The 21,830-nt window shown below is 33.6% G+C and overlaps 1 protein-coding gene across 1 annotated transcript in view; it reads right to left on the bottom strand.

Annotated features, from left to right (window-relative positions):
* Positions 1-21,830, bottom strand: part of EXOC5 (exocyst complex component 5) — a 52,701-nt gene that overhangs the window by 14,854 nt on the left and 16,017 nt on the right. The window contains exons 2-12 of the mRNA XM_004426190.3: positions 19,647-19,741; positions 18,860-19,007; positions 16,784-16,978; positions 12,545-12,609; positions 10,456-10,484; positions 9,185-9,294; positions 7,850-7,894; positions 7,601-7,741; positions 6,499-6,581; positions 4,985-5,194; positions 3,576-3,723 (exon numbers count right to left, since the gene is read on the bottom strand). Coding sequence (XP_004426247.1) covers positions 3,576-3,723; positions 4,985-5,194; positions 6,499-6,581; positions 7,601-7,741; positions 7,850-7,894; positions 9,185-9,294; positions 10,456-10,484; positions 12,545-12,609; positions 16,784-16,978; positions 18,860-19,007; positions 19,647-19,741 — 1,269 coding nt within the window. The remainder of the gene's footprint in view (positions 1-3,575; positions 3,724-4,984; positions 5,195-6,498; positions 6,582-7,600; positions 7,742-7,849; positions 7,895-9,184; positions 9,295-10,455; positions 10,485-12,544; positions 12,610-16,783; positions 16,979-18,859; positions 19,008-19,646; positions 19,742-21,830) is intronic.

The raw sequence follows: 21,830 nt of genomic DNA, 5'->3' as shown, positions 1-21,830 counted from the left end.
CCAGAAATAGATCCTCATATAAATAGTCAAGTGATTTTTGACAAAGGTTCTAAAGCAATTCAGTGGAGAAAGGATAGTCTTTTCAATAAATAATGCTGAAACAATTGGATACCTAAACGCAAAAAAATGAACTTTGATCCACATATTACATGATATGCATAAATTAACTCAAAACTGATTATAGACTGAAATGTAAAACCTTAAGCTATAAAACTACTAGAAGAGAAAACATCTGTGATCTTGAGTTAGGCAAAGATTTCTTATATATGATACCAAAAATATTATCCATAACAGAAAAGTGTTAAATTGGATTTCATCAAATGCTGTTAAGAGATTAAAAAGACAAGCCACAGGCTGAAAGAAAACATTTGCAAATCACATTTGCAGATATAAATATCTGATAAATGAATTTTAACTAGAATAGAGTCATGTGCCGCATAATGACATTTCAGTCAACGACGGAGCACATATACAACAGTGGTCCCATAAGATAAGTGCCACACAGCCTAGGTGTGTAGAGGCTATACCATCTAGGTTTGTGTAAGTATACTCTATTTTGTTCACACAATTACAAAATCACCTAATGACACATTTCTCAGTATCCTCAACATTAAGCGACACATGACTGTACAGAACTTTCAAAAAATAATAAGAAAATAGACAATCTAATTTTAAAATTACAAAAAATACACCAAAGACCATATATGGATGGCAAAGAAACACATGAAAAGATGCTCAACATCCTTAGTCATTAGGAAAATGCAAACTAAAACCATAATGAAGTATCACTACATATCCTATTAGATTGTCTAAAATTAAAAAGACTGATCATATCAAATGTCCAAGAGCATATGGAGCAAATGGAATTCTCACACAGTTGGTGGGAACGTCAAATGAAACAAAAACTTTGGAAAACAGTTTGGTAGTTTCTTAAAAAGAAAGACCATTATGACTCGGTCACATTGTATATATTTAATATATACTCAAGAGAAATGAAAACATTTATCTGCATAAAGACATATACATGAATGTTCATAGCAACTTCATTCATAATAGTCAAACACTGGAACCAATCTAAATATCCATCAATAGATAAATGGATAAACAAATTGCAGTATATTCATGCAATGAAATACTACTCAGCAATAAAAAGATATGTACCAACTAATACACACAACAACATGGATGAATCTCAAAATAATTATGCTGAGTGAAAGAAGCCAGAAACACATGTACATACTATAATATACTATAATCCCATTTATAAAAAATTCTAGAAAATTAATCAACTTCTTGAATGTACAATTCACAAGTGTACACATAATTTATCAAAGTTATCAAATTGTGCAGTTTAAATATATACGCAGTTTACTGAATACCAATTTTATCTCTAAGTTATTTTTTACAAAAGGAAAAAAACACCAATCTGCTCATTACACTTTCCTTTTTTAATATCTTTTAAGCTTCCATCATCATCTACGAAGTCAAGTCCAAATTTCTAAGCATGGTATACAAAGAGTTTTTGTCTACCTTTTTCACTTCCTCTCTTATTACTCTCCCCGTGTACATTTTTATTTCAAGCATTTCATGTTGCAGGATTGATCTCTGTATATGTCTTTGTACATATACTATTCTCTCTGCCTGAAACAGCCTGCCAGCATCATCATCTTGAAGATATCCTATTCAGCTTTCAAGACCCTAACCTCTAATGTTTTCTTTTTGAAACCTTTCCTGATAAATACTCTTCCTCAATTCCTTAACCAGGCAGAGCTAGTTGCTTCCTCTTTGGTCCCTGCAGTGTATACCTCCCTTGCACTAATTCTTTATATATCTAACTTCTTTCTCCACACTCTTCAAAAGTAATATACATGTCTTATATTTATATCCTCAATGCCTAATATGGTAGCTGGTACAAAGCAAACACATAATAATTTTTGTTGAATTAGATCACACTGAATTTCACTGAATTTCAATTTCATGACTTTCTAGACAGAAGGTCGTGATTTAGAGCTAGTTGCTATGATTCAAACGATAAATGCTGATAGCTTCATGTTTGATGATTTGAGGCTTTAGAAATATTTTAACATATTTTCAGCATTCAGAAAAGTAGGGATATTACTGTACCAAGTATATCCATCACCCACCCAGCTGTGTCATATCTTAACATTTTTCCAAATGTACTTCAGATTTTTTTCTTTTTGGGGGGCAGGGGGAATCCAACATTATAAATATGGTCAAATATGGAGTACTCTTGGGTACTCCTCCCTCAAGGCAACCATTACTCTGAATTTATCATGCTGTGCTTGTGCAAATCCCTAAAAAATACATTGTTTTATCTTTTAAAACTTTATATAGTAGAATTATACTGAATATATTTTTTCCCATCCTGCTCTTTTCACTCAACATTGTATTTTTGAGACTTATTCATGTTGATACATGTAACTCTAGTTTAGTCATTTAAATTGTTGTATAGCTTTCTAGTGTATGAACAAGGTCAGTTTATCAATTCTCTTTTTGAGGTATACTTACTTTGTTTGTAATTTTTCACCATGACAAACAACGCTGTTATGATGTTAGACATGTCAAGTGCTCCTATGAATTTCTCTTAAGGAATTTCCACATACTCTCCAAAGGAACTATACCAATTTTTACTTCCATTAGCAGTGTATGGCAATTTCTATTGCTCCACATCCTTGCCAACACTTGGTATCATCAGATTTCTTAATTTTTGCCAACCTAATGAGAATGAGATAGTATTTTCCCTATTTAAGTTTCATTTCCCTACTAGTGAGATTGAATTATCTTATTGGTAATTTATATTTTCCACATTTATGTGTAGCCTCTGATTTGTTTTCTATTGATTTAATTTACATGTATAATTTATATTGGATTACTATCCATCAGTATAAATACATAGACCATATACATCAATACAATAAACAATTAAGACTGCTTCAACTCCCAATTCCACTACTTAAGAAGTATGTATCTCAGTTTCTTCATCTGTAAAACAGGAATAACAACCTCACAGGATTGTTATGATAAGTAAATGAGTTAATATATACCTAAAGTGCTTAGAATAGTGTCTAGAATTTGGTATGTTTATAATTATTAGCCACTATTATTTGTTTTATATAATCTGCTAGTAATATTGGTTACAAATACCTTCTCACAGGCTGTGATTTATCTGTTTCCTTTGTTAAAGTGTGTTTGTTGGATAGAAATTCTAAATTTTAATGGAGTCAATTTTTCATTCTTTTCCTTTGATATCTCTGTTCCTAAAACATCCTTCTCTCCCTAATGCTCTTTATGAGACAGGTTTAACTCTCCCTTTTAGATCTTGACTTAATATCTTACAGAAGAAAAATTTAGTATGCTGAACTTTAAAATTATATTAAAATATACTTCTAAATAATTTTAAAATAATTCTGTTCTCCAAAACAAAAATCCTATCTTTTGTATTACAAAAAACAGTTGTTCCTAACCAGAGAGCAGATTTATATCTTAGTATAAATACAGAAAAAATTAAAATACACAAGTATATATAAATAAAATAAATTTACAATGACTCTTACCCTATGACATCTTTCAAAGGCTTGTTTGGTTTCTTGTAAAAGATTAACCACCACTTCTTGGGATAGAAAAGTTTCCCCATGAGTATCAATACTTGGCCCCAGTGGTAAGTTGGTACGTTGTCTAATTCTCTCTTTCAAATCTTGAATACTAGTGTATCACATCAACAGACAAAAAAAAAAAAAAAAGCACCTTATTATACACAGATTTCAATTTCAAGTACTCTCAAACTTAGTATACATCAACAAAGAAAAATGGACCAATAGCTAGGAGACTCAAAAGTTGTAATTCCAATAATTAGTTCTGTAAACTGAAGCAAGCCTTAATCTCTAAGCAGAAGACTTTCATCTGAAAAATGAGTAGATCTAGAGTTATGATCTCTTTCAGATCTACAATTCTGACTCAACAGCTCAAAACTCCTTGTTTGGTTTCCTTAGGAAGCGGGCTATTCCAAATAAGTTAATATTCCAGATAACTAAACTGTCCTGCTTAAAATAAACTTTAAAATTTTAATGCTTTTTTAATATATTTAACCATTTAAACATGTTGCACATTTCATCATTATTATTAAACAAGATATATTAAATATAATTTAGCTTTTCTAAAAGACTGGGGGTCACTTTGAACATTTACTACAGGGTACCTTTAGAACGTTAGAATTTTTTTTTGCTCCCAGAACATACAGGCCCAGACTACTGTGAACTAATTTTTTTTTAATTCTAATAATAGTTCTTTAGTTTTCTTTTCCTTTACTTGATACTGCCTTTCAGATGTCACTTTTTACTCCTAATTATAACCTCTCCCTGGTCATTATTTAACATATGACAAACTGAAAAACAAGAAATTGATTTGGGTGTGTATGCAGGTGGACTCTGGATTCTGACTATATGACTCCACAGAAGTCATTCTGCTTCACCCTAGAATCAAATGGGTTCCAGATAGTCGAGATCTGGATAACTGAGGTGCCACTAATTCTTAAGAGCAAGTCATTTTCTTCTAGTATGTGAGTAATTGCAGGTTTTAAGGTATGTATTAAACAATTTTTTGCCCAAGTTATTACAAAGCTCAGGCTGCCTAAATTGTGAACTATTTGCTGTTTTTTCCACATCTGCAACAACAAAAAATGATGTGCTTCTTAGTCAATAACCTAGAATAATTTACTCAGTCTGGAAAAAAAACCCATAGAACTCTTTATATTACGTGTATTCTGCTTTACATTTTAATCATGTTATGGTAAGTCATTTCAACATGTGGTTCAAGAGGCAGGATTTGATCAAAGGTATAAACAAACTGGGTTAAGAGTTCTTCATAAAAAATTCCAATGACTGTCAACATTTGACAAGTTTGTCCAAATATAACAAAGTTCTTAATATCCTTAATTTTAACTATAACATTTAACAAAAACACTCACCCTCCTGTGCCAATGGATCTCTTTTGATGGTTTTTTGAATCATAATAGCGCTGCAGGATCATAGCACTTCTGCTTTTCAAATATCCAGTCTCCACCTCAATATAGTTCTCCAAATAGGAAACGAAAATGGATTTGATAAGCTTAGACAAGAAAGTCTGTTTATCAGTACCTAAATTAAACTCCATCAACTTGCTGGAAAGATTTGTGGTTCTTTTCAAGGAAAAGGGGGGAAAAAAAGATTAATGTATATTTTAGGTATAGCAACAGTACTAAGGAATATATATTTTTACACTGTGATTTTAATAACTTATGTTAAAGCACCATTTCTTAAACCTTGGGAAGGTACTTAGGATGCAGAGAGCAGCTGTATAGGGTTATATATAAAGTAGAATGGATATTACAAACAATATTATGGTTTTGAAAACTGCTGTAAACTCCTAGGGATGACTTAGGAGAGGAAACTGAGGCAACCAACCAGTCTAGAAAGGGCAACAGTGGCAGAATGACTTCAAGCATGCTCTAATGCCATTCATGACACGGTACTCAAGTCACAATACTGAGAGGTCTGCTCTCTGTTCATTCTCTTTTGTCTCTGTCACGTGGAGAGAGACACATTGTTTCCCATTGTTAAAGATAGGCTCACAATACTGTTGTTGTTGGGGCCGGCCCGGTGGCGCAAGCAGTTAAGAGTGCGCTCCGCTGCGGCGGCCCGGGGTTCGCTGGTTCGGATCCTGGGCACGCACCGACGCACTGCTTGGCAAGCCATGCTGTGGCGGCGTCCCATATAAAGTGGAGGAAGATGGGCACAGATGTTAGCCCAGGGCCTCTTCCTCAGCAAAAAAAAAAAGAGGAGGATTGGCGGATGTTAGCACAGGGCTGATCTCCTCACAAAAAAAAAAAAAAAAAAAAAAAACAATACTGTTGTTGTTGAGATGGACTTGCTGACTATGATTACTCTTGACAGCTCTCCTCCCAAAATGATGACACTACGGAATAGCATTAGGGTTCAAAAAAAAACTCCATATGAAGCTTCTGATATAATATTTCTAAATGTAACACTGCCATTTACAAAAGCACAAGATAAATTCTTGCTACAGACTTAAGGCTGAAATTGTCATTTAAGAATTTGTCACTTCCTTTCTCAATTTCTAAAGTTTTAATTGCAGATAAATGTAATTCTACTAGTTCTTAGAGAAAAAAACTAAAGAATAGTGAACTAGCTTACAATTAAAATCAGAAACAAAATTCTCGAGTCTTAGTTTAAACAGGTAAACGAAGTTTTATGTTTCATTAAAGTACATTTATATAAAGTGTAATATCCAATTCTTTAAGTTAACATACTAAGAATGTTGCTTTTTTATAATACTAGTCTACACAGCCAAGCATTTAATGCTAAAAGGTAAATATTGCTATCTGACAAACTGTTATTCAAAAAAACCTGAATATTTCCCCATTTTCTATTCAAAAAAGGAAATATGAGATCTGTTATAATTTTCTAATAACTAAAAATATACCTTGTGTATAAATCATAGAGATTTTTGAGATACTGCTCTGCATCGAACTTCCTACATTCTTCTAACTGGTCTTTCACAAAACTCTAAAAAAAAAAGAAAAGTCAACATTCTGTCAATTAAGTAAACACTAAATTATGTAGTCAAGATTTTTTTTCCTCTAAAATTACTCCACATTCTTGAACCGTTCTGACTTAAAACCCAATGGAAAAGGCAATGCACAGAAAATAGACCAATATAAAAAAAATAGGAAAATAGGTTTTTAATTTTTATTGCTTTCCATATTTATTTGTACATCTCTATCAGTCTTGGGTAAATAAGTATTAAGAAAGTCAAAATATCTTTTCTTTTGAAACTGGTTTATTCTGCCTCATGAAGTACATTTAAAAAAAAATCCAAAAAACAAAACCTGAGGCTAACCAATAGAGTCAATTCCTTAAAGTAGCATTTCCCAAACTGTGGTCTGGGTAACACTAGTGTCCCTTGAGACATTAACAGGCATTACTTTAAAACTGGGAAATGCTGTACATTACACCTCCACTTCTAGAGAATCACAATACATAGCAGTACCTTTAAAGGCTATTACAAGTCCTGAATTGTGTTTTAAAAACTTATTGAATGTTGCTTAATCCAGGGCTACACACAGTTTAGGAAATGTTGCTAAAGATATAGTGCTATGGGAGTCAAGGCTGTAAATTAAATTCCTGCGTTTCTTCTTTTCATGTTAGCTATCATATTATAAAAAATTCTATAGACTACACTTGTAATTCTTGTCCAATTTCACGAATGCCATCTACTAGTCAAGGTGAGGACCCAGTATAAACAAAACCTGAGGCTACCCTACTACAACCTGTTACTATTACTACTGCTACACAAATTTCAAACAAGTGCTCTGATCAGACTTAGTGATTAGCACCTTTTTTCTTGATGAGCAACAAAACATTTTTTAAAAAGCATGCCACTGTCATTCCTTTTCCCTTCACTGAATAAGTAGATTACTATTCCTAAGGGTATTACATAAGTAAACTAAATTTTAAAAAACTTTTAAAACACAGGAAAAAAAAATCACGTATTGCCTTGAGAACTAGTCCTCGTTTAAAATTACCTGTAGTTTGATTTCAAATACATTTTGAATAAGTTTAGCCAGGACTGTTTCTGGATTACTGAAGATATCTCCAACTTGTTTGTTCACCCGTTGACAGAGTATTGCTGCATCTTCAAATACATCATTCCTCAAGAAAGCACCCTAAACAGCAGAGGCATTTTACACAGTGAAGACATAATTTTTAAACAGTTTTCAACACAAATTAGCATAAAATAAAATAAAGTCCAATAAAGTGTACTGTTATGTTACCTCCTGGCACTGCTTTATATAAACATCAACACAATGGGAATAACCCTATGAAGAAGAAAGAAATACATTATCACTGTTTGGTTCAATTATGATAATACTCATAATCTCAATAAAAGAGGTATTATATGTAATAAAGCTATGTCTATATCCCTATGAATGGCCAATACTAATAGCTGTCGAACTTAAATAAAATTAATCATAGAAAACCAAAAACCTAATATCTTCTCCCAGTACCTTACTATCAAATTGATCAGCTAATTCACATCCTTGCAGGACTTTAGACTGAAAGAAGAAAACTGAGGTATAACTGAGTTCTTTATAGTCATTTTGCCCTATGATCACCTAGCCATCTCCTTCAACTCCAAAACATGCACATACATTTCACACACACAGACATATACACAGATTCAAGGTCTTGAGAAAAAGTTTTATGTATATATATTTCCTTCTTTCCCCTCTTGCATTCAAAGCATTTGCCTTCTCTTGCAAGAATCTCGACAGAGCTGTATTTAAGTGGCACTCTGGAAATTTACTTCTAAAATGGAATCCATTTTAATAGAATGTGTTTAAACACAATAATTTGTAAGCCCACTATAATGAGATTTTTGCCTATTAACAAATCATACATAAAAACAAGTAAGGTAAGCAATACAAAGTACACTATTGGCTTAAGAGTCATTCTCAAAACTCATTCAGACATGTTATTTAAATGAAAAGTCCAACAAATGGCTTCTATTTTCCTAATCTGATACAAACACAAAGAAAGACTGAAGGAATCACTACTTTTTTCAAGTACTTTCTTTGCAGAAATACACTGCAATACAGGGATTCTCTCCCTAATTCAAATTCCAGGAATTTAGTTCCATAATACAATATTCCTTTGTATTACCACCTGAGATCCTCTGGATTTAAGTCCTTTACTAGTCATATTCCATCTACTCTCTGGTTACTACATTCTACCATATAATTAAGGTCAAGTCTTCTTGCTTTTGACCTATTTCATAACATGTTTGACTAAAAAAAAAAAAGAATACATTGAAAACCAAGAAGGCAGACAATATGATTTTCTATTTCAAACTATATAAAAATTCATTGATAAAATATTAATATTATTGAATATAAAATACTGATTTAAAAAAATATTAAAACACTTAAAAATTTAACATCATTTATGGAGAGAGATATGAAATGTACATTCAACTTCTTCAAAACAATGAAAATTATCACTGTGACATAGTCACAACTACTAGGGGAAAATGAGAGGCTATAATATATAGAATTTATATACTCTCCAGTTTTGAAAACTAATCTTCATTTTTAATTTTTACTATTTACCTTAAAATGAAGTAAAACTGCTGCTACTTCTCTCATTCTGGAGATTTCACCTCTTCTTTGAGCACTAGTAAACTCTTGAATCAGTTGGCATTCTAAATCATGGTATTTACCTAAAAATAAAAAGAAAGTCATTCAGCTACAATGAGACAGACAAGGTATCCAAGTTATTTGCAAGTATATGAATTATTTACAAATACAATGATTATGGATCTAGCCTTCTTTTGAAAGAATTACAAAAACAATATGAGATTACAGGCAGTGAGCCTAGCCCCTACAATATACTGTGGTATGTAAATCTCTATTTTCAAGACAAAAAAATCTTCCCAACTGGTAAAACAGCTGAACTCCCACAGTCTGACTGCCATTTACCACTGTTACTTAAAAAAGTAGCTGACTGGGAAAAACTTTCTGGATGTCATTTCTGATAGCAAGAGATAGGAAAAATCTTAAACCTGAAGCTGTGGAAAGGGGGAGGAGGACTATAGAACTCTTTACTAGAATTCAGATGCCTTAACATGAACAATGGTGTATTTAACATCAAATTTCCCCTTAAGATAATATGTGGTATTTGATTCACTACGTCCTTGAGGCTATTATGGTTCTGAATGAACATCTGAACTTTGAAGTAATCTATTGTGATCAAAAACATTGCCAGGAAGTTCAACTAGCTATGTCATCTTTATCCTAACACTTTTGGGAAAATAAGTGGTTCTTTGAACCTTCTGTGCAATAGTCCCCCAAAGAGTGACTCAGGCTACCACGGGAGCCTGCAAATATAGTGGCTTTTTCAGAAACCTAAAATGATCTGCCTAAAATATAATCCAAAGATTGGCAAGAATCAAACTAATCATGTAAGGAGTTAAATAGGTACTGGAATGCTCATATGACCTTAGCTTTTTAAAAAAAGAACCTACTTTAGAGATATATGTATGGATACAAAACAATCTCCAAGATACATTATTAAATTAAAAACACAAGGTATAAAGCTATTTATATAGTATGCTACCAATTATTTAAAAACAAACGGGGACAGAACTAAATTCTACACATATATACATGATTTATGTTCTATGCTTGTATATCCATAGAATACTCTGGAAGAATACTCAAGAAACTGGTAATGGTTGTTTCAAGGAAGAGGACTCAAACTCAGGGATGGGGTGGGGTGATGACATTGTTCCCACTATCTCTCCTTTTACTATTTTGTTTTCTTTTACACAAGTAGCTTTATTACCTATTCAAAACAGTTAAATAAATAGAACCCCACTTACTTGCAATTTTGGATTTTACTTCTGAAAATCTGAAAGATAAAAACCAATTATAAGGTTCACTAGCTGTGACAAATGTACCATAGTAATGTAAGATGTTCATAAAAGAAGAAACTGGGTTTGGAGGTCTATGGGAACCCTCAGTACTGAAGGTCATCATCAAAAAAAGAAAGAAAAAAAAAAGACAAAGTCAGAGGGAAGAGAGTACTGACAAGAAACACGCCAGGTAACAAAACTGAATTTGGGCAATTCAGATGGGGTATCTGGTTCTCAGTTAGGAAATTCACATTGAAGAACCAATTCCCTTGTTAAGGAGGGAGGAGTTCTGTATGAGGCATTAACAACCTAGCCAGCCCCATCACTGAGTTACTGTCCCTACTCATATTCACTGGAATTTTAAATTCACTTGGTATTTGTCTATTTCCCCCTTCTGTTGAGATTTTTTCATACAAAGTTACATTATTGTTATTTAAAATAAAAACAATGATAAACTACGTATATATAAATGAGTTATTTTAAAACTAGAAAAACAAAAGAAAAGCCATAAAAAAAGACCCAGCAATGTGCCTGGTAGAGTAACCATTCAATTTTTGCAAATCCAGAAACTAAAATATCACTACCATACACTAGAATTTTTTCGAATTTTAAATTCAAGGCGGAATGCACATCATGGAAAATTAATGTTGCGAGACCCTATGCAATCAGTTTGAAGAGAGAGGAGAGTGGCTGGCAAAAGAGATGCCGAAGACAAGACAAAGAAGGTAAAAAAATTTAGAGTTATACAAAATTGATATATCAAAGTCATGGTGGATCACAGAGTGCATGTAAGGCCAAATTGTTCTTTGTGAAAAAATTAAATCTGATTGGGATCTATATTCAACTCCAAGGCTTAGTAGAGAGGCTAAAACAAAACCGTAAGAGAAGTTTGTAATTGGGAAGTGGGAGAAGATGAGTACACCCACACATGTTTTATAGGGGAAGAATAGGATGGAGAGAGGGGTGGGAGATGTAGCCAACAATTATCATGCACCTATTGTGAGCCACACATTTTACCCATTTAAGTAAATGGTCTAACTCTGAAATGAGATAAAGTCAAAGAGAGGTTTTTGTGGGTGACTTTGAAAATCATATAATACTAGGCAAGTATGACATTATTAATAATAGCTAAATGACAGATAATCATTACTGCTAATCCTTTATGATGATACAGAATTGAGAGTAAAATAAGATATACTTTAGGGGTAGGAAATTCACTCTCACTCTATATTTGGGACATAATGGTCAAGCTTTAAGTATAGCAATACATTTATATTCTACTTGCCCCTGAGGATCTTCGAGCATTACCAAAAGAATAACAGATACATTGTCTGTTATATGGGAAGACATACTTCTTTCAGATATTCACATGGGGAACTATTACTACCAAGATATTATTAGAGTCTGACATTCCATGGACTAGGAAATCATGAAAACATTTCCTTCTCAGTGAAGTTTCTTTTAGGATGAAACCATTAATACCTAACTTAGCAATGGCCCTAGAGCCCTGCATCTAAAGCAGAGGTTCTTAACTGGAAGTCCCCAGGGAGGAGTCTGTAGACAGGCTAAAGAGGCTAAAACTCCATGAAATTGTATACAATAATTTGTGGATATGATTTTTTTTTAAGAAACTTTATAGCTTTCATCAGCTTTTCAAAGGTATCCAAGACTCCAAAAAGCTTAAGAACTCTCATCTAGAGATAGGAAAAAGCAGCTGAATGGCCCCATGTTTAAACTTTCCCTGTCCCTGCCCACCCTAGTTATCAAAGTGCAAAAAATGAAAACTCAAAAATCTCACTCCAGTCAATTTCAAAATTCTCCTTCAATTTTTTTCAGAAGAAAAACGAAGGACTGAAATTATTTCAAGATATATCATTAAATTTAGATATTAAAAGAACATATTTTTTTCAATCAACCTTTATATACTGCACCTTGTACAAAGGAGGTGCTCAATAAATTCTTGTTGAATTAATGAGCAAAATCATACAGAGAAAATACAATTTTATTCTATAAATTACACCATATATCCAAATTAGCTCTTGAGAAATAAACTTGCCTATCAAAAGGTAACTCCTGGGCGATTAGGTGCAACTTCTGAATGATGTCTGCTGCCTCTTTTATCTATTAAAAAATAAATAAAAGCAATAATTTAAAAAAAAACCCTTATGCATATCAAAAAAAATAACTTATATTTGAAAACAGTAATATTCCCCCCATGTATGCACACAGACCCCACCCGAACAATTTTCTTTTAAAATCCACAACAAATAAAACCTTGTGAGCAACAGGAGTACATTTGGCGTATCACCAATAAAAAGTCAATAAAACATAAACATTTGTCTTTCTGGTACTGAACTCTTGAGATTTTATAATGTCACAATCCCTTCCCAATGAAACCTGCAGTTCAAGTTTACTCTGAAAAATTCGAATCATTGCTTGCTGAAAGCAGAAGTGCAAGTCTCTCTTGAGTTTGTGAACCCAAAAAAGGATAAAAAAGATTTATGAAAATAATTCAGATCATACTGCTGCACACCTCCCATTTTAAGCTAAGTGAATAAAACAACAACAAAAATGCCTGTCATTTAATGAACACAAATTTATAAAACATCTTCTAAAAACAGAGATAAAGTTTAATATGAAGTCTCCTGAATAAAACATGGTACAGAAATGTATGTACTTATTCAAGTTACGGAACTAACAGACTTAGGCAAGGAGTCTAAAATTCTTAAAATGCAGTTAATTGACTGTGCTTACTTACACTAATGTGTAGGGGAGTTATATAACGTTCACTTTTTTAAAAATTTCAAATAAGTACTGAGTTTTATTTTGGCAGACCTTCAGTAACTGATTTTATGATCATTTCTCTGTGGATAACAACAGCAGGGCCAAACAACATCGTTATTGCCAAATGATAGTGAATATAGCATTTCTGCTTCAGTTATCTCTTTTCTCCTAGTCAGCATGTCACTGTCATTTTCAGTTACCACTCACTCACTCTATCCTGCTGCATATGGGCACAGGTACCAATGCAGTATTATTTTTCACCACGCCATTTAGTCATCCTAGCAATGTCCATCCTTTTCTCCTCATCAATAACCCCTCCAGAAAGGACTAGCCTGGTACACAGCGAGCTCTGTTTCCTTCGGGAGTTTGTTATTATTCTCTTAAAAGGTAGAAGTCCCCATTATGTGCTGTCTTCAAATTTCACTTAATGTAGTAAGGAGTACAGCAGTAAATAATACTTGATTTTATTGAATTCCCACAGGTAATTATTTTGTAAAAATTGTTTAAAGCACAAGTAGCTCTTAAGGTCATCCGTCAGTTAAAATATACTACTACAATAAGTAGAGAAGCTGTCAAAATCACAATCCAATAATGTGCTCACATCTGTTAATTGATATTAGGGGTGAGGGGAGAGACCACCCATGCTAACAAACAGTGTTAAAGATAATCAGAGTCACCAGCATTACCTACATGAAGAACAATAAGCTGCAATTCTAGGGAGAAAAACAACTAACATACTTCGTAAGGACAGAGCTATGAGAGAATATATAATATGGATATAAAATAGGTTTTTTCCAGGAAAGAAAATTAGAAGATTCTGAAAAGTAAAGATTAAAAAAACAAAAATGACTATGGAACAGGAAGAAAAAGGAATAACACATGTTGATATTTTACTCTATTCTAAAGGAATAAGATGTGTTGATATCTTATCCTATTCTAATTTCTTCCACAATCATATACCTCCCTAGCTATGTGGGTGATTTTCCTATTCTTTCCATTGGGAAGGTGGCTGGCACAGAATGCAGAAATTGAGATTTCACAGTAGTTAACTGTGATAGTATCAGGCCAAAAATAATGATTCACAATTAGCAAACAGTAACCCAAAACTTATGGGAGACATGAGAGGAAAAACAAGACGATTAGGGAAAAAAAGAATAAAGTCTAAGAAAAAAGAAACACACAAGATAAAAGAAAATGGGATACAGAAGAGAGTGAAGCAAAGAAGAGAAAATAAGAGGAAACAGCTTAAACACTGTTAGTCTATACTTGTCCCTCAAAAATTATAGATGGCTGACTGACCAAGTGAATGAACTAGCAAGAATATGAAGATTTTTTTCTTTCAACTAAAACCGCAAAAATTAAGAGACAATAGTGAGGGCCGGCCCCGTGGCTTGGTGGTTAAGTGAGCGCGCTCCACTGCTGGCGACCCGGGTTCGGATCCCGGGCTCGCACCAACGCGCTGCTTCTCCGGCCATGCTGAGGCCGCATCCCACATACAGCAACTAGAAGGACATGCAGCTATGACACACAACTATCTACTGGGGTTTTGGGGGGAAAAAAATAAATAAATAAAATCTTTAAAAAAAAAAAAAAAAAAAAAAAAAAAGAGACAATAGTGACACCAAAAACTACATAATTACTTGAGGTTAATTCAAATGTTTTAAGTGTAAAGAACAAATTTCATAATTTCATAATGCAAAACATTACAAATCATACAAATAAGGTTAAAAATATGTCCAATTAGTCAACTTAAAAATCTTTATTTTCCCTAGATTCTAAATGGCTGCCTTGAGCTACATTCAAATAAACAGGCCAACTCACATTGGGTAAAATATCTGCATTTTGTTTATAAGAGAGCATAAATACACTATACAATCCAGCAGGTATAATCCAAGGTAATCTGAGGTATAAGACTTGAATTATATACAATCTTTCTATATATAAAACATATTTTTATAATATGTCTAAATATATACTTTTATAACATTATATTTATATATTATATTTATAAATTATTACATTGTATAATATATTATTATAAATTATATTATATTATTATAAATTATAAATATAATATATATTATAAATATAAATATATAAATATTATATATTTATATAATATTATATTTAGGAAACATAAAAGCATTCCATAATTGTCCTGAAAAACAATTTAGTGTTCCATCTCTGTGTGTGTGTAATATATACACACTCTTATACATAAAAATCACATCTGTACAAAAGCTAGAGATTGCCAGTGTTTTACAGGTGTTTAAGCATGATAACATTCTTGATGCTCATCTTATCAGTTCTACTTTATACTACAAATATAATTCCTGAAACTCATTCTTAAAAATACTGTCTTTTCTTTAGAGGAATTATCTATACATATGTAACCATTTTTTCCAAGATCTCTGAAAATCATAAATTCTATAGCTATATAGTTCCTACTCACAAAGAATGTGCTGCTTAATTCAAAATGAACTTCAACAATACTTAGCTTTTAACATTCCACTATCTGAGATATTCCATGGAGTAATCCTGGAATAATTCAGGAAGATTGTATTTAATATACTAGTGGACAATGTTACCATGTGCATATACTATCCATAAGAATGTCTAGTTTTTCATGCATTTTGATTTTTTTTTCCTGAGTGGAAGAAAGTGAGCTAAATAATCTTCTTTCAAAAGATTGTAGGGCAGCCAATACCATGTACCCTTAGACCAGGACTAAGTGACAGTGCTACAAAAAGGATTAACATAAACAATTAATTCAGATTTTTCAATTCTTTTTGGTCCAAACTATGCTTTAATTCTTTACAAGAGATTTTTATTCAAGTAATAAAAACTAGAAGCTCTCCAGGGGCCAGCCCTGTGGCGTAGTGGTTAAGTTCCCGAGCTCCGCTTTGGCAGCCCAGGGTTCACAGGTTTGACCCCAGATGCGGACCTACGCATCGCTCATCAAGCCATGCTGTGGCGGCGTCCCATATACAAAATAGAGGAAGATGGGCACAGATGTTAGCACAGAGACAACATTCCTCAAGCAAAAAGAGGAAGATTGGCAACAGGTGTTAGCTCAGGGCCAATCTTCCTCACTTAAAAACAAACAAAAAAAACCCTAGAAGCTCTGAATTCCTTGTACAGAAAGATACTTCAGCTTATTATTGATTTAGGTCAGACCACCCCCTTACTCAATGGAATGTAACTATTAAATTCTGTTGATATTAAAAGTCAATTATGGAAAAGAAATATTTACTAACAAAGTTACCTCAGCATTTCTAAACCACACATAATTTCATAAAGAAAAATGGCAATCCAATTAAAAATTGGAATATAAACACTTCATCAGCAATCTGCAGGCAAGTGTACTAATTTACATTTCAAAATAAAATTTTTTAATAAGTCAGCTACTCAGTGATTTGAAGTCTAACTCTGAAAAGTAATAACTGTAGTTCATAATTAGGGCATTGTTATTAATGCTGTCATTTGCTTTTATCCTTCTGATAGTGCTTACCTTTTCAGAATTTGTAAAAACATCAGATTTCAATTCTCCGTCTAGAAATTCATTAAAGTATTTCATCAACTTCTGAGCCTCCACTGCCCGTTGTCTGGGTGTGTTTACCCCCTCCAACTGGTCTCCAAGGTGACAGACCTTGGTTGCTACATAACTGATGTGCTCATCTAGTTCTTGGAAATGTTGGAAGGCAACCTAGGAAAAATGTGCATAAGCATAAAATACAACCAGAGAATTTAGTTTATGAGTTAATTCATATGAAAACTAAATCACCAATCTCATCACTACTCTCAAAGTTAGGTAACTAAAGATAACAAAGAAGTTATATATGAGACGATCCACAAAAACAATGCATGCCCATTAGCACTGCATGATCTGAAAACTTTTTAACCAAGTTGCAGACTTTTATACCTTTAACTATTAAAATAATCATATTTTATCAAGAATACATATGTTAATCAACAGAACAGCATGGCCACCTACTAGTCATCCTGTTTAACAAAGTTCCCTGTACCATTTAGTCCTAACTAATGATTCTGAAAACAAAGAACTAAGTACCAAAGGAACCAGTAATCTGAACAACTCGCTTGCTACTATACTAAAATGAGTCAAAAATATGTCAGAAGTAAAAGATACTATTTAAAAATAGAGTATTTAACATTTGTTTTAAATACTTAAAGAGCAATGCTAGTATTACAAATAAGGGAAAATGGTTTTTGCCCAGTCTTGAAAACAGAAAAGACTGTAATAATTATTCTACTGAGGCAAAGGTACATTACTTCCTAGAATAGTCTTCCTCCTTTCCCTGGGTATACTGGCTGTCCTGTGGTAGATGAAAATTACGTACAACAAATGCCTTAGAATTGCCAGTAACAAAATTACTGATAATTCAGTATTACACTTTTGTTCTATCCTTAAATTGAGGGGGAAAAAGCTGCAAACATTTACTCAGGACTTCCTCTGTGCTAGACACTCTTCTAAACATATTACATGTATTTACTTATTTAATCCTTATAATAACCCATTTTAAAGATGAAAAAACTGAGGCACAGAGAGGTTAAGTTGCTTGAGATTACACAGCTAATAAGTGGCAGAGCAGACAGGCTCCAGAGCTTGCTAGATTAACTATTAATACTATTATTATTACCCAGGGAAAACAGCATTAGAAGTATTTGGAATCTATCACCTAAACTACTTAAAAACACAGTCTCTATCTTATGTAAATTACTGACTTTATTAAATATTTTCTCACAGCCATCTATGCTTAAGTGAAGGAATCTAAATAAATGAAATTGAGCAGAAATTGGCTTGCTAATCTCTAACGCTAAAGAGAAAACAGCCCCTGGGAGGCAGCAACGCTAAATGATGCTCCTCAAACTACACTTAAAAAGAGCAATCAAGTTCCAGATCAGGTCCAGGCTGTGAAGGAGTTTAGAGGTTCCAGATTAAGTCTAGGGCCTAAGAATGGCTAAGAAGCTTGGTCTACTTACCCCAGGGCCAATCTAGTGACTTGGTTTTACTCTAAAAGAGTTCTACACCTGCTTTTCCCATGGTTACACTGGAATTTTCATTGGGGCACATGCCTCATGACTTCTGTGAAACTTCCCAGACCAGGTATCCTCCAGGGAAAAACCTGACCGAGGCAATAGTTGGTCTGGTATTACTTTGTTTCATGATTAAATGAGAATGCAAATAACTACCTAAATATCCAAGCTAATAATGAGCCCCTAAAATATAGGTCTGCTGAAGTGTCATTCTTGAAAGTTTGCATTGTTAGAAGGGAAGCAAGGACCACACTGTACTGGATACGACCCCATCCTAAGAAGGGGTGGTATCCAGTACAGTGTGGTCCTTGCTTCCCTTCTTTGCAATCCCAAACCAAGACTCAGTAGCAAGCCAGCACCAAGAGTTCCTGATAACGATTCATTAACATTCTTACCCTACGGGATGGAAGCAGTAGAGAGAAACCTCAACAGCTACTATCATTTGACTAGACTTTCTTAAGAACTTAAAACTGGAAGGAAATAAAGATATTATAGCCTATATAAACTATTCATTGCTTAGCTAAATGTTTACCTGATTGCTTTTCTGGAGCTCTTGTACTTTCTTGGCAAATTCCTTGGCTTCTTTCTGACACTGTTGCTCTAGTTTCTCTACTTTCCTTTGAATCCTTTCATCCATTATCTGGAGTTCTTGAATATGATTTACAAATTCTTCTAGTAATCTAACAGAGGAAAATTAGAATATGTATCAATCTATCCATGATTAATCATTAGGAACTGACCAATTTACTTATAATTGTAAATAAAGTATTAATGAGCATTCCTTGACGTAGGGATGATCATGTTAATTTTCTCTACAGCGTCTTGTTAGGGATTATCTCTGACGTGAATGAAAACCTCACTCAGAATCTCCATTAACCCCCAGAAGAGACAACAATTTTACAGCAACAGTCAAAAAGGTAAATGGAGTATATAAAAATAATATTGTGCATTCCAGGGTACAGTGACTTTCTGTTACCCCGATTCACAAATATACTTAACATATTCAACATGTTTTTATGTTAGCAGTATAACCAACCTTTTCTAATTTATTACCAATTTCTCCAATTATGGAGAAAATACTAAATTCTTATAATGCAATAGAATTCCTTCCCTCATACCCGTGAAAGTCCTCCTCTAAAATAAAACAAATGTAAAAGGAAAAAAATGAATCCCAAATTTCTAATGCTTGTGTCTTTTACTGGCCAATTGTTAACTAAAATCCCGTTACATGAATGTTGAAAGGAATTCCAACAGTCACCTCTATTCCAAACACAAATTTGTACTAGATTGTGTCTTCGAAGAAAACATTTTTACTTCACCTTTTAGGATCAAAAGCTTCAGGTCCCCCTCTAGAGCCTCCTCCTGGGGTTCTCCACACAAGACGTTCAATATACTCATCTGCCACAAAAGGCTCCTAGTTTACAAAATAAACATTCTTTAAAAAAGTTTCTTAGAAGAAAACTTAATACTACTTAAAAATTGAAACAGGTTCTAATATGGGAGAACTAAAATGAAATTAAATTACTAATTATTTAACTACAACTACAGTCATATGCCGCTTAACAACAGGGATACATTCTGAGAAATGCATCATTAGTTGATTTCATTATTGTGTGAACATCATAAAGTGTGAAGGGGAACAAAATTTGCCACCCAAATATATGACTCTTTAACACAAGGATTATTTTAGGCTCATTATTTTTAAGAAACAAAAGACTCAGATAATTTTTCTTGTTACCTACCCCTTACCTGCCTAAAAGAATTCAGATTAAAAAATCTGTCTCAGGAAGCAAGCATAAACAGGGAGGAACCTAGAAAAGTCTGTTGGGTTCCCTTCTGTGTTCTTCTGTTTCTGTGTGGCCAAACACTTGTTTTCCAAATGTTTGCTCCTTGTCACCTACCTGTGAATTGCCTGCCTTCCCTTTGAAGTCCCTGACTCTCCCCACTCCCAACATCTTTTGTCTTTAGCTGAGGATGGTATTTTTTTTTAATTTTATTTATTTATTTATTTTTTCCCCCAAAGCCCCAGTAGATAGCTGTACGTCATAGTTGCACATCCTTCTAGTTGGTGTATGTGGGACGCGGCCTCAGCATGGCCAGAGAAGCGGTGCGTCGGTGCGCATCCGGAATCCAAACCCGGGCCGCCAGCAGCGGAGCGCGCGCACTTAACCACTAAGCCACGGGGCCAGCCCCTGAGGATGGTATTTAAGGTGAGGGCTTCAGCCATTCTGGTGAGTTAGTTTTCCTGGGTTTCTCCAATGTATACATATATTAAACTTTTATTTGTTTTTTCTCCTGTTAATATGTCTCAAGTCAATTTAATTCTTAGACCAGCCAGAAGAGCCTAGAAGGGTAGATGAAAACTTCTTCCTCCCCTATAGTACTTTACACAAACCTAGATGGTATAGCCTACTACACACCCAGGCTATATGGTATCAATCTTAAGGGACCACTGTCATACATGTGGTCTGTCCTTGACCAAAACATCATTATGTGGCACATGACTGTATATTATTAAAATGTACAAGGTTTTTCCAACTTAAAACATGTTCAATTAACAAATTACTTAATCAAAATTAGGACATTAAAATATTAGAACAGTATTATGACCAGTTAGAACACTCCAATGGAAAAATGAACAAAAAACACAAAACAGTTTACAGAAGAAGTACAAATGGCCAAAAAACACAAGATACACGTGGCCTTGCTAATAATGAAACAAGGCCAAATTACCACTCTTTTTTTTTTTTTCACCTCAAACTGACAAGGTTTTTGTTTAATTAAAATATGCAACACAGGAGAGAGTAAGCCTAAATTTGCACTCTCATTATTGTTAGAAATATTAAGAGGTACAGTATTTTTGGAGGACAATAGGTAATAATTTGGTAACATCAACAGTATTACAAATGCTCGTACCCCTTAACCCAGTAATTCTACTTTTAAAATTCTAAGGAAAAAGCAGATATGAACACAAAAATGTTTGCAGAATGTTCACTATTATGTATAATATTAAAAAATTATTTACATAAATATTCAACAAAATCATTACTGAAAAATTACGGTAAACATATAGGATGAAAAACTATGTTCCTATTAAAATAATGTTGTAAAAAAATTTAATGAAATGAGAAAAAATACTCACATATGATATCTGATAGAAAAAGCAGGATACGAAAGTTTCTAAATTTTCTCATAAAAAAAGCACCAACTATTAAAAAAAAAGAATATTAGAGTAGAAGGACCAATCAAGAAAATAAACATTCAGGCACCGGCCCAGTGGCATAGTGGTTAAGTTCGCACACTCTGCTTTGGCAGCCGGGGGCTAACGGGTTCGGATTCTGGACGTGGACCTACACACCGCTCATCAAGCCATGCTGTGGTGGTGTCCCATATACAAAGTAGAGGAACATCGGCACAGATGTTAGCTCAGGGACAATCTTCCTCAAGTAAAAAGAGGAAGACTGGCAACAGATGTTAACTCAGGGCCAATCTTCCTCATCAGA

Source organism: Ceratotherium simum, chromosome 24, assembly GCF_057802395.1.
Source record: "Ceratotherium simum simum isolate JZ-2026a chromosome 24, ASM5780239v1, whole genome shotgun sequence".
NCBI lineage: Eukaryota > Metazoa > Chordata > Mammalia > Perissodactyla > Rhinocerotidae > Ceratotherium > Ceratotherium simum.
Note: the sequence above shows the minus strand (reverse complement) of the source record. Positions and strands in the feature narration are given on the sequence as shown.